The sequence below is a fragment of the Chiloscyllium punctatum genome, chromosome 18, assembly GCF_047496795.1.
Source record: "Chiloscyllium punctatum isolate Juve2018m chromosome 18, sChiPun1.3, whole genome shotgun sequence".
Taxonomy (NCBI): domain Eukaryota; kingdom Metazoa; phylum Chordata; class Chondrichthyes; order Orectolobiformes; family Hemiscylliidae; genus Chiloscyllium; species Chiloscyllium punctatum.
In genome coordinates, this window is record NC_092756.1 from 79,399,402 (window position 1) to 79,416,762 (window position 17,361).

At 40.5% G+C, this 17,361-nt stretch overlaps 1 protein-coding gene across 5 annotated transcripts in view; it reads right to left on the minus strand.

Moving 5' to 3' along the window:
• The window catches only part of rangap1b (Ran GTPase activating protein 1b), a 57,251-nt gene that overhangs the window by 20,140 nt on the left and 19,750 nt on the right, over nucleotides 1–17,361 (minus strand). For all 5 annotated transcript variants that reach the window (XM_072588540.1, XM_072588536.1, XM_072588537.1 and 2 more), the window contains 7 exons: nucleotides 13,915–13,974; nucleotides 12,649–12,828; nucleotides 9,513–9,647; nucleotides 6,989–7,147; nucleotides 6,729–6,842; nucleotides 3,601–3,700; nucleotides 1,239–1,323 (listed from right to left, as the gene is read on the minus strand). In XM_072588540.1, coding sequence (XP_072444641.1) covers nucleotides 1,239–1,323; nucleotides 3,601–3,700; nucleotides 6,729–6,842; nucleotides 6,989–7,147; nucleotides 9,513–9,647; nucleotides 12,649–12,828; nucleotides 13,915–13,974 — 833 coding nt within the window. The remainder of the gene's footprint in view (nucleotides 1–1,238; nucleotides 1,324–3,600; nucleotides 3,701–6,728; nucleotides 6,843–6,988; nucleotides 7,148–9,512; nucleotides 9,648–12,648; nucleotides 12,829–13,914; nucleotides 13,975–17,361) is intronic.

Genomic DNA, 17,361 nt, shown 5'->3' on the forward strand with positions numbered 1-17,361 from the left:
CAGTAAACTCCTGTATCCCTCATATACCTCCAGGGATTCCCTTGATCCCAGCTGCCTGTAATGGTGCCATGCCACCGCCTCCTCTTTTCTGGTCAAAGCCTCAATAATTGCTTGAAGGTTCCCTATTTCTGTCAATATTGCCTTTCACCCACAGGAATATATAGACCTTTAACTCTAGCTATTTCACTTTTAAAGGCCTCCCACTTGCCGGAGGCCCCTTTGTCTGTAAACAAACAACTCCAATCAGCCCCTGCAAGCTCTTGTTTAATTCCATCATATTTGGCTTTGCCCCAGTTTAGAACCTAAACCTGTGGATCAGTTTTGTCCCTCTCCATACCTATTTTAAAATTAATAGAACGATATTCACTGGTTCCAAAGTGTCACCTGTCCTGCCTTATTTCCCCAAGGGTAGGTTGGGTTTTACCCCTTCCTGAGTGGGACCTTCTATATACTGCTTGAGAAAACTTTCCTAAACGCAGTTAAATTCCACCTCATTTAAGCCTGTAACGTTCTGGCAGCCCCAGTTTATGTTAGGAAAATTAAAATACCCTAACATGACAACCCTATTGCTCCTGCAAGCCTCCCTAATCTCCCTGCATATTTATTCCTCCAATTCCCATTGACTATTTGGGGGCCTATAGTACAATCCCAATAACATCACCATCCCCTTATTTCTTAGTTCCACCCACAAAGTCTCACTGGATGATTCTTCATCCAATTCATCTGATTGCTGCTGTGATAATCGTCTTAATCAAAAATGTAACTACCCTTCCCTCTTGCCACTACCTCTGCCCCACCTAAAGCACTTGTACCCTGGTACATAAAGCTGCCAGTCCTGTCCCTCACTTAACCATGTTTCTATAATGGCTATAATATCCCAGTCCCCATCTACCTATCCACACCTGGAGCTCATCAGCCTTACCTATCAGCCCTCTTGCATTGAAATAGATGCAATTTAATCCAACAGGCATTCCTTGCTCCGTCGTATCAGCCTGACCTGTCTCTTCAGCCTATTTCTGATTACTGTATCTTCTTCCAGCCTCGCACTTCAATCCCTGCTATTCAGGATTATCACTGCACCCCCCCAACCGCCAGTCTAGTTTAAACCCACTCTTGTAGCACTAGCAAACCTGGCCACCAAGATATTGGGCCGCCTCCAGTTCATATGTCACCAAAAGGTCACAAAAGAAAAAGTTGCGTATTACTCATGAATCAACCAGATTTGGTCTGAAATTTACCTGAGAGAACCAAGCACATCATGCTTGTTGAAGCTGTCCATAATTTCCTTCAATTGGTCACAGCCTTCCTCACCAAGACAGTTACCTAGGTGAAAAACAGTCTCTTTCAATGGGTTTAAATTCAAATACATGTCCAAGCTTTGATGATCAGTCCCAGGTGGGGACTTGGTCCCCAGTAATGATTTGCCATTATTCCCATGTCAGTTTACCGCTGCCTGCTCCTGAATGCAGTCTTAAGACAACCTCTTATCTTCAAGTTCTAAGAAACAATCAACAACCTGAAATAACTGCTTTGCTCTCCACAGATTTTACCTAATGTTCTGAATGCTTTCAGCATTGTTTTTATTTCAGATTCACCAACTCTGCAGCACCTGGCCCCACTCAATGTTGCTTGCTCTAATTGGAGGATCCTACATTTCTCTAGTTTCCATTATAACTAAAACACGCTGGTTTGTGATGCAGAGTAACGTGGGTTCAACTTCTGCACTCGTTGAAGTTATCAAGGACTCTCCTTATCAACTTCTCCCCTAGCTTAAGGCATGGCGACATTCAATTTAAACCCCCATCAGTTCTCTCTAACGAGAAAGCAGCCTCTGGTCCAGTAGGGTTATTGTGACTTTACCTTTTAAAGTCTACGGAGGACCTCTCTGGAGTGAGGCAACTGTTTGATGTGCTCGTGTGTCGTCTCTCAGGGTCAAATGTGAGGCAAGAGAGAGGCCTCCATGAATGATCAGAACAAGGAGAATGATCGAAACTGCACTATTTGTGTGATTCTAGCAATAAAACCAACTGAGCTAATCAAATCCACCATCATTTCGTCACCTTCACCACCTTCTCACAAGTGAAGACATTATTTTAATTGCAAAGATAACAATCAAGCCAGCTACAAATTTCACCTGACATTTTCCCAAATAGGACCAGGGATTGATCGAGTGTTTTCTCTTTAGCTTGGTTAAAAGGTCAACTGTAGCCCTCAACATGACTTCAGATTATATTAGCTCACACTCTGACAGCTTCATCTTGTGCAAGACATCTGAAGTTTCTTAAACTTTTGTAAAATTCAGATCTTTAGTATTGTACTGAGAACCTTTCAGATACTGAATAAAATCAGCACTTTTACTGGTTGCCCAGTAAAAGAAACTGGGCAAATTAATAATAATAATAATAATAATAATAATAGAACAAAATCGGCTTTCTGAACGTCAATTACCTGAATTTCGGAATACCCCAACAAATCTGTCCCCAACCATCTCAATTGGATTATAGAGGTTATTCTGTATATGGTCACCTCTTCAGAGAAGTATGTCACTAAGCAGTTTAGACCATTCATTCTTCAGACTAGTTAATCTAAAGCAATGATTTCAGACTCCATACTTTTGTACATTCTTAAGTATTTAATCTAAATAGGCTTCTGAAGGGCAAGATAGTATTGATTAAAGAAACTGGCCTTGCTCTCAAATCAGCAATAAGATGAACTGAGATCACCAAATCACCAGCCAAGTAGAATATACAACATACCAATTAGGAGCAGGTGGCAGCCATTCAGTGCAAAACTACTCCACCATTCAATAAAATCACAGCTGTTCTTAGAATCACAGAATGCCTAACGTGGAAGCAGCCCATACAGCCATTGAGTCCACTCTAACCCTCTAAAGAGCACCCCACCTGGACCCAGCCCTTACCCTATCCCTGTAACCCTGCATTTCCCATAGTTAAACCACCAAACCTACACATCCCTGAACACAATGGGCAATTTAGCATGACCATTCCACCTACCCTGCTCATCTTTGGACTGTGGAAAGAAACTGTGCACTCAGACACAAGGAGAATGTGCAAACTCCACAGAGATAGTCACCCAAGGCTGATCAAACCCTTAGCCCTTGGTGCTGCAAGGCAGCAGCGCTAATCACTGAGTCACCGTGTTGCCCCATGATCGGTTCACATTCTAACTTTCAAATTCCCCATCTATCCTCAATAATCTCAGATACTCCATCTTACAAGAAACTACTTTCAAGTTAAAAATATTTATGAGCCTGGATCCAACATCTTCCCTAGGTGCAGAGCAATCGGTATCTCCAGCTGATGCAACAATAATGCATCTCGGTTCAGGGTGTCACAACAGAATTTCTACAAACAGGCAACTTCAAAACAAATCTGCAAATATCATTTATGTAGAAACTTAACTTTCCTTTCATTGAAACATAAATTTTCCTTAAGCCAGACTTAAAAGGTAAATGGATATAAAACTAACTTTTATACCCATCTTTCTCAAATCATGGTTTTCAAAGTGTATAATAACAAACACCCCGATCTTAACTTGAAGAGTGCAGAACTGAAAAAACAAATTAGAAACCACATGTACCGTTTAGATCAAGTTTCTCCAGCAAGTATTTATGCTCCACAGCTTCAGCTACCACGATTGCAGCATTCTTCCGGATCTCTCCAAATGAAAGGTTAAGTTCCTATGGACACAAACCCAGTTAATCAGTGGCATTAAAAATAATAGAAGGATATCCCAATGAGGTGAAAAAGAAAGCTGCTGTTGCTTGTGCTTCTCATCTATGTTGGTCCAAAGGGCTATCTTGGTCCACGTAACAGAGCTCTCCAAAGCGGGGAAAAAATAGCTAACTTCCAAAACAGGCTGCCCTCAATATTGTAATAATGCCTTTAAAAATATTTAAAAGTATTGAGTCAAAAGACCTGTGAGGACCCAAGGTGATTTCTGGTCTCAAAAAGGTTAGCTGTTCTTTCTTCTTAGCTGATCTCATTTAAAGTGCTGGCAAAATACAAATAGACATTGCTAGCTGTAAGAGAAAGGGAGGTTTCTGCTTCTGACTGGATGCAATGATATTGTTGGAAGCACATGCATGAGGGCAACATCAAGCTGTATTGTAAAAACTCAGTTTGAACCTACAGGTTGGCAAAATGGGTGAGTTATAAGTGGTCAACAGACTGAAGAGTCTCAGTTTGGGTGTGAGATTAGCATAAACCTTTCGTTATGCCCTATTTCAAACAAATAGGACAGAAATTGGGCCAGAAGACTTGGCCCAATTTGTTCTTGATCAACTTAGGGAGTCATAGAACTGTACAGCATGGAAACAAACCCTTTGGTCCAACACATCCACACGGACTAGATATCTTAAATTAATCTAGTCCCATTTGCCAGCATCTGACCCATATCCCTCTAAACCTTTCCTATTCAATTGCCCATCCAGATGCCTTTTAAATGCTGTAATTGTACCAGCCTCCATCACTTCCTCTGGTAGCTCATTCCATACACACACCAGGAGAAAGTGAGGACTGCAGATACTGGAGATCAGAGCTTAAAAATGTGTTGCTGGAAAAGCACAGCAGGTCAGGCAGCATCAAAGGAACAGGAGAATCGACGTTTCGGGCATAAGCCCTCCTGAAGAATGGCTTATGTCCAAAACGTCGATTCTCCTGTTCTTTTGATGCTGCCTGACCTGCTGCGCTTTTCCAGCAACACATTTTTAAGTCCATACACACACCACCCTCTATGTGAAAACGTTGTACCTCAGGTCCCTTTTAAATCTTTCCCTCTCATCTTAAACCTATACCCTCTAGTTTTAGACTGCCCACTGTAGGAAAAAGACCTTGGCTATTCACCCGAACCATGCCCCTCATGATTTTATAAGCCTCTAGAAGGTAGTCATCTCAGCTTCAAACACTACAGGGAAAATAGCCCCAGCCTTTCAGCCTCTAAACTATCCAACTCTGGCAACATCCTTGTAAATCTTTTCTGAACCCTTTCAAGAGTCACAATATCCCTCCTAAAGCAGGGAGACCACAAATGCATTCGGTATTCCAAAAGTGGCCTGACCAATGTCCTGTACACCCACAAGAGCCCCCCCCCCCCGACTCCTATATTTAATGCACTGACAAAACAGTAACTTCTTTTAATTTCATGTCAATTTCAACATCTGTGTCAGTGTTATATATGATATGGAGGTGTCGTGTTGGACTGGAGTGGACAAAGTTAAAAACCAAACAACACCAGGGTATAGTCCAACAGGTTTATTTGGAAGTACAAGCTTTTTTATACTTCCAAGTAAACTTGTTGGCCTATAACCAGGTGCCATGTGATTTTAATAATGTTATATATGACCCAATAAAGGCCACGATATGGGTTTCAGTTTGAATTTTCAGCTAGCATGCTTACTTAAGAATGTAAGAAAGACGGACACAAATAGGCCACTCAGTTACTGAGCTCATTCAATACCATGATTGATTTTTTTGGGGCCTTCACTCCACTTTTCTGCCTGTCCCCCACAATGCTAGACTATCTTGTCATTCAACAACCTGTCTAACTCAGCCCTAAATATGTGTTTATGACGAGCCTCCACTGCTATCTAGGGAAAGAGAATTCCAAAGGCTAACAGCTCTTTCCGCATTGTATTGAAGTGTCCAGTTAATACATTGCTGAAGTGTGAACCCATAACCTTCTAGTTAAACTGCATAAAATAAACTGCACTCAGGTAACAGCTTTTAAGGGAATGCTTAAATAACTTATAATGGGAAAGAAACACTTGGTTTCACCTTCTTTTCAATATTGTTGGGAGTAGTTTGATAAAAAGCACTTCTATTTTCTCCTCCATGTTTTCATGAATTCACAGCTGAAGGATAAGCAAATGCTTTTCTAAGAATTATTAAACAATAATGGCACGAATGGTTTTATTTCCACTCATTTTGACAAGGGCCTGTCTGGATTTTAAGTGCCCGCACCAGCAAATCACTATGTTGAAGATCCTTGAGACATAGCCATGATATCACAGTTATCATTCTACATCCCAACAACCTGCTTTTTTCAAAAAAAAATTCCTTTCACTCAGTAACTAGCTCTCAATAAGACAGCGATCTCAGTATCACTGCAAATCAAGCATTAGAATCAGAAGACATTTCAGTATGACAAAGCTCCATCCAGTCTGCTATACATTCACAAGTCACTTTCTCTTATGTTTTTATTTGTAGCAATTCAATTTTCTACTAGCAATATCTGCCAAACCTTCTATAAAAATCAGCTAAATTTATAACACTATTAATATAGTAAACCATTCAAAAGGGACATTTCAGCAATATTATTAGACAAATATTGAAACCGACAAGCTTCAGAACAGCTGACCAAATCTTTGATTGTGGAAACAATAACTCCTTTCCTAACAGACCTTGGCTATTCACCCAAACCATGCCCCTCTGACACCCCAAGAATAGGTTCAAGAAAGCTCACTTTCTCCAGGGTTAAAAAAAAGGTATGTGCAATCTGGTCTAGACAGCAGTGTCTATGTCACATAATCAAATTTTAAGAAGTGTTCAGCAACTCTCAAAGCTAGAGGTGCAAGAGGAACGGATATTAAATTTCCAAGTGTCTTGCAACAATCCACTAAAGCAATTGGTACTGGCAGGTGAATCAGAAGATTGGAGGTGTGGGTAGTAGGAGAATAGGTAAAAAGAACCTGAAAATTTATCACAAACCTTGAGATTCTGCAATCCAGACTTTATTGCTTCAGCAATCGCTAGAGCTCCTTCTGACCGTACGAGACAATCTCCAAAATTTATGACTTCAATGTTATGGAGCGCCTTTAGCATCTATAAACACAATGGGAAATGCCAGTTAAACATCGAGTGAATGTGTATATAACTGCCAGTGTCAAGAGATTCCTACTTCAGCCTGGCTTAAAAGAGAAAGGTAAACATTAGAGGAACAAAAATCAGCATCTGCCTCAGCCTCTTACCTCAGCCATGGCAACAGCTCCTTTCTCTGTGAAGGTGTTATCATTAAGGTTTATGACCCTCAGTTGCTGGTTTTCAGTGAATGCCTTAGCCAAAGCCGTAATACCTGGATGGTTTATTCCGTTTTGGGTCATGTGTACCTCCTCCAGAGTTCCTATGGACTAAACAAAGAGGTTTCATTCTTCTGGTTTCCTTCAGTTTATTTCTCCCCCTTCATCACTCACGCATTCAATTTGAGAAGCATTTAAAGTGGTCAGTTTAATATTGTCAACATGTCATCATTTACCACATGAAGGAAAATGGGAATGTGGCCTTTAAACAAACAAAAAATCTGCTATCAGTTTGCAGATACACAGAAACGATGCAACTTGCAACAGGGAAAGGCATTCCAGACCATTGAATCCTTCCTTCGTTGAATGCTCAAACTGCCCTAATTCAGATATCTTCTCATCAACCTGCTTAGATATATTATGATATGCCTCTGAAGCAGGTGGGACTTGAACCCAGGGACCATCCCAGAGACTACTTGACCTGACCTTCAACACCAAGAAACGCATCTGCAAAGTATTCCATGACTTAAGAGCAATGAACCCTCTCTGTGGCTGAAAAGAAAAGGTAACACATGTAGTTTTCATAGAAGACTAAGTTAAAAAAAAATCACAACACCTTCATAAGATGACTTTACAAGGTTTGATTCTGGGGGACTCATCTGAAGAAGGAAATCTGCCAGTCTATGGCTCAATTCCCGCTTTGTGCTGAGTAAATTGATCTTAGCTAGGGGTATCACAAATAATCTCAGTACTTTCCAATTTGGAAAGATTTAACTGAGGAAGAACTTTCCATTTGGAAAGTTCCTCCTCAGTTAAATAAGAATTAATGAAATGGAGCAAGGAGCAAATCAGAGAAGGTGACAGAAAATAACAAAAGGTTGTGGGGAGAGGTGACAATTCCCTGACCACTGCAAATATTAATGCCACCTCATGGACTCAGTAGGAAGCAATCAATTATGGGAAGTCTGGCATTGATTATTAAAATATAGCCTAGTTTGACTCAATGTCTCCACATGAAAAGATGAAATTGCAGGAGGAAAAGAAAGTAACAGGAAAAAAAACAACTTTAGGCTCAACTGTTATTCTACTTGAAACAGTTGGCAACACTCAAGAGGAGCTTAAAAATGTGTTGCTGGAAAAGCGCAGCAGGTCAGGCAGCATCAAAGGAACAGGAGAATCGACGTTTCGGGCATAAGCCCTTCTTCAGCACTCAAGAGGACACAAGTCTAAGTTATGAGGGAATGGAGGTAGAAATAGCAGAAGCTTCAGTCACAATCTTGGATTTTTAAATAATTATTCTTGGGATGTGGACATCGCTGGCTAGGCCCACGTTTATTGCCCATCCCTAACGGATCAGAGAGTAGTTAAGAATCAACCACATTGCTGTGGGTCTAGAGTTATATGCAAGTTAAATTCATTAGTGACAGTTGTCCTTCCCTAAAAGACATTAGAAAACCAGATGGATTTTTATGACAATCAGTAGTGAATGTGTGGTCGCCATCATACTAGTTTTTTTTTTAACTCCAGACTTTTTTTTAAAAAATGGAATTCAAACTTCACAATCTGCCATTTTGGGACTCGAATGAAGTCCTCACAACATTGGCTTGAATTCTAGAATAATTGTTAAGTAACATACGCAAGTGGATCCAAAGGACTAAAGAATTCCAAACGATATTCGCATTAAAAACAAGTGAACATGGTCAACAAGGTAACTAAGGTCAGTCAGCCTAATGCTGGTGGTCAGAAACCTCTAGACAGTATGATCCAACAAGAAAGTAATTTTGAAGAACATGCTGTAATAAATGACAGCCAGATGTGTGAGAGGCTGATAACGTGTGTTATTTATTTGAAAAACCCAATAATATTGCCAAAGGTTGATGCAAGTGTCAAAATTCTGAAGGTATTTGTTCAAGTGCCCAAATAAATTGGTTAGCAAAGGTGAAGCCCAGTGAGCTGAATGAAGCAATGGCTATGTAGTTACAGAATGGGTGAAACAACAGTAAGTGAAATGCCATGTCAAAAGGATATCAGACTGGAGGATAGCACAAAAAAGTGATTGCCACAGAAGTCAGCATTGGATCCAATCAATTTGATTTATCATCGAGATCCAGCAGACAGCTGAATGTTCTGTTTTCAATGCTACAGCACTTTCATCTTCTAAACAACAACTTGCTGGATCAAAGCCTTCACCAAGAATTTTCCCAAAGACTATGGATTTAATGGGAGCAAATCACTGAGCATCAGACCAAGGTGGCAAGGAAAGGCCATTATGTTGTCTCTCCTCAAACTACCACCTGTGGGGCTGTGCTTTAACATCGATTCATGTTCTAAGGATTCAGCAATCAAGAATTCGAGGATGGAGCTAGTATCCCAATGCTCCATTAAACTGACTGCTCCCAGCATCCTGTCCAATTTCCAGTGCAAAAGCATTAGGAAACCCATAAATTCTTCCACACCATTTCATGCAGGCTTTTACCTTAAAAGCATCAGCCAGTGCAATGGCACCTTCATTCTCCAGACGATTCCTCCCAGCAATAAAAACTTTCAGTGCCATTGGCTTTCCCAGGGCACTTGACAGACGGTGGCATTCACTAAGTGCAGCAGCAAGAATCTGCAATAAAACAGAGCACATAGTACAAACAGGAGCCAACTTATAAAAATCAGTGCATACTTAATATTATAATTGCCTATGGCTGAATATGACAATGGCTACTAAGGTTTTTGTTTAAACTGACAAAGACAAAGAAAATTTCAGCCGATGTAGTTTTTCACGTAACTCAAAATCATGGCCTTCACAAACAGACAACAAAATGACTAATTCTTAAGATGAGACTAGAATGAAACAGTAAGACTGACAAGGCAGCTCAGATGAAAACTAGATTTGAGATTTCTGATTTTTAGGGAAAGCTTGACCTACCTGAGATGAAGCTTTTTAAACAACTATATTTACATTTTTAAGAGTAGAGACATATTTGTACAAGAATAGAAATTTAAATTTATTAAATATTGGGGAATTAAACTTCTGAAAGCAGTTAGCATTGGATGCAGAGACTAGTATCAATAAACACCCTTGAAGAAACTTTTTTCTCCATCAGCAAGATCAGGACTAGAAAAAGGTATAAATAATATAACCTCATAAGAGTACGAAGAGACAAATAACGTAGTGTGGGGGGGGGGGGTAGAAATGATAGTGTAAATATTATAATTGATAGAAATTAACAACCTTTTTAATCTTCTGGACCAAGATCAGCAAGGGAAATGAACTGCACGACCAAATTTGAAAAGTCATTACTAATAAGTGTATGACACGGCTGGCCAATGCCTAGGAAGAGGCACAATGAGTGTTGGAACATGGTCAATAATCACAACAGCCCAAGGACAGGTGATAGGGAGTCTGGCAAAAATCACAAGATGATGGGAGGACTCAAGGTGGACCATGAAGTTGTCCATCATTGATCGTGTATTCACAGTATTGGATGTGTAGTTCAAATGGGGTGTGGCAAGCACTGATGTCAATGTTGCATGTAACCACTGTAACATGGTATGTACAAATATCCAGAACTTGACTAGGAAAGGTAGAGTGTCACTGACCTCAGATCTGAATTGTAACTAAGAGGACAATGGGACCCCACCTAAAAGCCAAATTCGGAGTGGTCTCTGGCTTCTCTCACATGTGGTTAGGGAGCTCTAAATAAAGACAGATTTGCACCACTGAACACAGGATTCACACTCCTCTTTAAAATCCCTCTCCAATACTTACTTAATCAAAACAAAAGTTGAAAAAAATTGTCCTGATAGTTCAGCATGAATAAAGGGCAGTAAATTCAGAACGTTACACATAGAAATCCCTTATAGCAAAACTGCTTCATATGGACTTGCTTTGTCTGGTTACCCAACTACATACTGTAACTAGGCCACTTAGTACTTAAATGTGCAAATGCCAAGCATCATTTTGAATGTTAATTTATATGCTCTCTCTGGGTAATCGTTGGGAGAAGCAGCTTTTGATAATGGATAAACTTCACTAAGAACTGTGAATGCCCATGGCCTGATGTCATAGTAATGCCCACTGTAAAGTACACAAGAATGCACTCTTTGCCTCCATTATTCTTTGAGAAGCTTCATCTCAAATATTCCACATTTCCTATTTTAATTTATATTTGAGTTGATTTTAAAAATAAAACCGGCCACTTTCTGGGGTTCTGTGGCAGAGAATTAACATAGTCGCTCTGTCAACACCAATATCCCTAGTAAAGAAATTAATCTAATTACGTACTACATTTTGTGAAAGAGAAAAAGCCAAACTCCAAGTCTGACTCTACTAACCACTGCAACAAGTATGGGTACTACAATTGTTATTCAACACCTGTATAGTAAAGAACAAAAGATTTTAAAAACTGAATTCCTTCTGCTGATCATTACCCAGTGACTCCTACTAAAATAATAATAATAAAAGCAAATTACTGCATATGCTGGAATCTGAAACCAAAAGAGAAAATGCTGGAAAATCTCAGCAGGTCTGGCAGCATCTGCCACTCCTACTAAAATGTTGGAATGTGGGAGGTTGCTTACAATGATCCCACTGGATAGGTGATACACACTACATCAGTTCTTACATAAATTGGCACTTCTACTATGGTCAAGAGGCAGGAAGAGGAAAAAAGAAGATCTACAATCGAAGATCAATAATAGAGAAAATGTTAGAATCAAAGTGTAAAGACTGTGAAAATTGGACATTTAAGAAAGAATGGTAAAACTGGGCAGGGACAACATGGACTTATGAAAGGAAAATGATATGACAAACTTGGGAGTTTGAGGTAACTTGCAAAATTTAAAAAGGAATATCAATAGGCAAAGTGCAATTGAATTTTCAGATTGTTTTTGATCGCACACAGAATATTTGTTAAATTTAATGAGATGGAGGGAAATAAAAATTATGGATTTAGAATTGGTTAACAAGCAGAAAGCAAAACACAGCTAAAAACTGATCTAAGGATGACTGATTGTTACTGAATGTTTCACTGGTAGACAAGCAGGAGGCTGGAAGAACACAACAAGCCAGCCAGCATCCACCTCCTGATGCTGCCTGTACTGCATTCTTCCAGCCTTTTGCAGTTTGGATTCCAGCATCTGCAGTTTTTTTGACTCCAACTTGATATTTCCCTGGCTGATGAGTCTGAAACCAGGGGACAAAATCTCTGCATAAGGAGTAGGCTATTTAAGATCAGGATGATGAGGGATTTCTTCACTCCAGGGGGAGGTGAACCTTTGGAATTTTCTACTTCAGAGAGCCATGGAAGCCTAGTGAGCATGTTCGAGATGGAAAGTGATAGTTTTCTGGAGTCTAATTACAAAATCAAGGATTATGTGAGAAAGTGGCACACAGCTAGATGATCTAATTGAGCAGCAAAGCAGGCCCATATTAGCTGAATGGCCTGTTCCTATAAACATTTTCTAACCTATTCAGTGATACTATTGCATACCTCTTATTCAGGTGGGACTTGTGCCTGGGACTCCACCAAGGAACATTACCATCACACAAGAGCCTCAAAGCCCCTCTTCACATATACTGGGTAAACAAACCAAATTACAGGACATTCAAAAACAAATACCTGTCCACCGCCAATTCCCATGCCACAGTTATTCAGACGTAGCTCCTGCAATGTGTAACACACTTCACTCTTCAATAAGATTTCAATGCTCCGAACTCCATCTGGTCCAAATGCATTGTCACTTAGATCCAGTAGTGTCAGCTGAGCTCCTGCACTCATCAGTGCATCACCCAGCGATATCTTGTTAGAATTAAGAAACAAAAAAATAAGAGGTTAGAAATTCAGCACAGATATCTTGAGAAGCTCTCATGAATGTTGCAACAAGCAAGCGCCTGGAGTGTTAGAAGGAGGAGAGGGAATATGATGTCTTTCTCACCCAGGTGACACCATCAGCAACGGACCATCACAACTGACATCAAACCCATCAGAACCAGCAATCTGGGCCGGGGTCAGGGTTTGGCAGCTAGAAGAATTATGCAGTGCAGTACAGGGACAGGCCCATCGGCCCATCGTGAGGAAAACTGAAGAATGCTAAATCTCCTGGCTCTGACATCCTGCATCCTATGCGACTTCATAAGATGTATGGCAGAAATAGCAGATGTATAGGTGCACTCTTGCATTTTTCCCCAAGATTCTGCAAAGGTCCCAACAGATTGTAAAACTACAATGGTTAGAAATAGTTCAAAGGTGTTTTACTAAATTGACAGAGTTTTCTCATGAAGCAGGGTTTGGAGGACTGGGTTGTTTTTACTAATGCGAAGAGGAGGAGTGAAGTGTGACTTAACTGAAGTCTAAAAGATCCTGAATGGTCTTGACAACGTGGATGCAGAAATTATGCTTCCTCCAGTGGGTCAGGCAACTAGGGGATACTATTTAAAAGTTAGGAGTTGTCCTTTTAGGACAGAAACTAAGGTATTCTTTCTCTCTCTCTATTTCCAAGTCATGGTGGTTCACAAATTTTTGGTGGTATTCCAAAGCCTTTGTCCTTCTAGATGAAGTGTCAGAAGTTTAGAAGTCGCCATCAAGGATCCCAAAGCAAGTTATTACACTACCTTGAAGGCGGTACACACAGCAGACATAGCATACAACAATGGCTAATTTAAACTTCAAGGATGAATGTAAGTTTTTTTTCCAGGACTATGACCAATAATGGAAAGTTACTGCTGTTTTCAGCTTCAAGAAAAAAAAACAGTCCAACCATTTTCTAATAACAACCCTAATTTTTCACTATCGTTGCTTCAAGAATTCAATATTCATCAACAATATCTGTCTCCTTCACTTAGTGACTTTTGTAACTTGGAGTTAATGTGATAGAATTTTTCCTACCAGAGCATGTGGGATCTCCGAACGCAGTCGGCCGGTGAACATATCGCTCCAGTAGCATTTCTGAGAGGGAGGAGAAGGAAGGGAACAAAAAAAACTTCATTTACCAAACAAACAAACAAAGTCATTATTTTTAATTAGTGACCATCGGCAAATTGAATTCATTCTTCTGTAGTGTAAGAAATCAGCAACAGCAAATTACAATTTTTAGGTACTGTGATCACAAACTAAATTGCAGTCAATGCACCAAGGCCAGAAAGTTGTGGAATTAGTCGCACCACCATCTGACCCAAATGGTAGAGAACATCACAAATAGTTATTACCTAGGAGCCCATTCAACACGTTATTTCTGTCAAGGCTTTGTATAAAAGTATTTAAGGCAAAGCACACTACCTCACTCTTATTATATCTCCCTTGGATCCCTATAGTGTGGAGACTAGACATTCAGCCCATCAAGTTCACACTGACTCTCCAAAGAGCATCCCACTACACCATCCTTACACCACAGAAGGTCAATGCACCTAACCTACACATTTCTAATCACCATGGGTAATTTAGCATGGCCAATCCACCAAACTTACACATCTTTGGACCGGAGGAGGAAACCAGAGCATCCAGTGGAAAACAATGCAGACACAGGGAGAAAATACAAAACCTTACACAGACAGTCACCCAAGGGTGGGAATGAACTCTGGCACTGAGGCAGCAGTGCTAACCACTGAGTCACCGTACTTCCTTGGTTCAAAACATCTTTCAATTCTCTCTTGAAAGATGCCCCAGCCACTGTCTGTGAAAAAGCGTACCAGCTCTGACTGATGCCTGTATAGACATTTCTCCTATTATCTCTTCTCAATCTTGATGGCAGCTATAAATTCCTCAGGTGATTCTACATAAGAAAAAACAAATCAAAAGGGGAGTTATCTAGAAACACTAGAAATTTCAAAAAAATTAGGGCGGACGTCAGCCTCAGATGATCGCAGATTGAAAGAGGCCATTTGACCTCTGCCCATGCCAATCAACAACAACTCAACTACATTAATCCTATTTTCCAGCTTTTGACTCACAGCCCTGGATCTATGAAACACAAGTGAATATTTAAATACTTCTTATATGTTGAGATTTTCTGAGTTAGCCATGCTTTTAGGCAGCAAGTTAGAGTCCTCAAACCCCAGGTGAAAAAGAAATCCTCAACTCTCCACCCCTTAAGTTAAATCTGTGTTTCTTGGTTATTGACCCCTCTACAATGGAAACCTGCCTATGTATCCACCTCACTATGCACCATATGCTATCCCATATGCAGTCTGAACTGCCTTAATTTTCTGCCCTGCTCGCTTCAGAACACATTGAGATTCCTCTGATCTTCAGTACTTTCCAATCATAATGTAATGCCTTGCCTAACTAGCTGTGCTGGATGTAGCTGTAGTGTGGATGCAGGTTTGCTTGCTGAGCTGGAAGGTTTGTCTTCAGACATTTCGTCACCATACTAGGTAACATAATCAGTGAGCCTCCAGTGAAGCACTGGGAGTATGGCCCACTTTCTATTTGCGTGTTTGAGGTTCTCTGCGCTGGTGATGTTGATTCCTGTTCTCTCTCTCGGGTGGTAAATGGGTTCCAAGTCAATGTACTTGTTGAGTGTTCCTGTTGGAATGCCATGCTTCTTGGAATTTTTGTGTCTCTCTCTGTTTGGCTTGTCCTAGGATGGATGTGTTGTCCCAGTCATAGGATACTAGTGAGTGGGTCATGTCTTTTTGTGGCTAGTTGATGTTCATGTATCTGGTGGCTAGTTTTCTGCCTGCTTATCCAATGTAACATTTGTTACATGCAGTGTTTGTTACAGTTCTTGCAAGGTATTTTGTAAATGGCATTGGTATTGCTTGTTGTCTGTATAGGGTCTTTCATGTTCATTAGCTGCTGTTTTAGTGTGTTGTTGGGTTTGTGGGCTACCATGATGCCAAGAGGTCAGAGAGATCTGGCAGTCATTTCTGAGAGGTCTTTGATGTAGGGGAGAGTGGTTAGGGTTTCTGGATGCTTGTTTGGGTTTATTGCTGAGAAACCGGTGGACTGTGTTCATTGGGTACCCGTTCTTTTTGAATACATTGTATAGGTGATTTTCCTCTGCTGCTCTTAGTTTCTCTGTGCTGCAGTGTGTGGTGGCTCATTGAAATAATGTTCAAACTCGGCTTCATTTGTGGGTGTTAGGGTGATTGCTTCTGTAGTTAAGTATTTGGTCCCTGTGTGTTGTTTTCCTGTAGATACGATTTTGAAGTTCCACATTGGTTCTTCTAATAGTGTAGTTGCAGATGTTGCAGTAGAGCGAACAGCCAAAGACACATACACCAAAACAACACCAACTTCATCAGCAAGGACAATACAGTCAAGCTAGCAGACCTACATCTTACCACCCACTTCAACAACAAAACCTACAGACAAACCAACAGAACACCCATGGGATCGCCAATATCAGGGTTCTTAGCAGAGGCAGTAATGCAGAGACTCAAACAGCTCTGCCAACCATCCAACCCAAACTTTGGGTCCACTACGTGGATGACACCTTTGTCATCACTAATCAAAACAGATTAGAGGAAACCTTCAAGACCATCAATAATACTGTTATTGACATAAAATTCACTGACGGGGAGGAAAACAACAACAAACTGCCCTTCCTAGATGTTGCAGTAGAGCGAACAGCCAATGTGGAACTTCAAACTAGTATCTACAGGAAAACAACACACAGGCACCAAATACTTAACTACAGAAGCAATCATCCCAACACCCACAAACGAAGCTGTACTAGAACATTTTTTCAATGAGCCACTACACACTGCAGCACAGAGGAACTACAAAGAGCAAAGGAAAATCACCTATACAATGTATTTTAAAAAAAACAGGTACTCAATGAACACAGTCCGCCAATTTCTCAGCAACAAACCCAAACAAGCAGACTAAACACGCTCAGAAACTCTCGCCACTCTCCCCTTAATCAAAGGCATCTCAGAAATGACTGCCAGACTACTCATACCTCTTGGCATTATGGTAGCTCACAAACCCACCAACACCCTGAAACAGCGCTAATGAACTTGAAAGACCCTATACAGACAACAAGCAAAACTAATGTAATTTACAAAATACCGTGCAAGAACTGTAACAAACACTACATTGGACAAACAGGCAGAAAACTAGCCACCAGGATACATGAACATCAACTAGCCACAAATAGATATCACCCACTTTCACTAGTATCCTTACTTACAGATGTGGAAGGACACCACTTCCACTGAGGAAACACATCCATCCTAGGACAAGCCAAACAGAAACATCCACGAGAATTCCTAGAAATGTGGTATTCCAACTGGAACTCTATGAACAAACACATGCTCTCTGAGGTGGCTTCTTCCACTTGCAAGGGCTCATCTCCAGAATTGCACTCTACCTTATTGCGTGATGTACTTG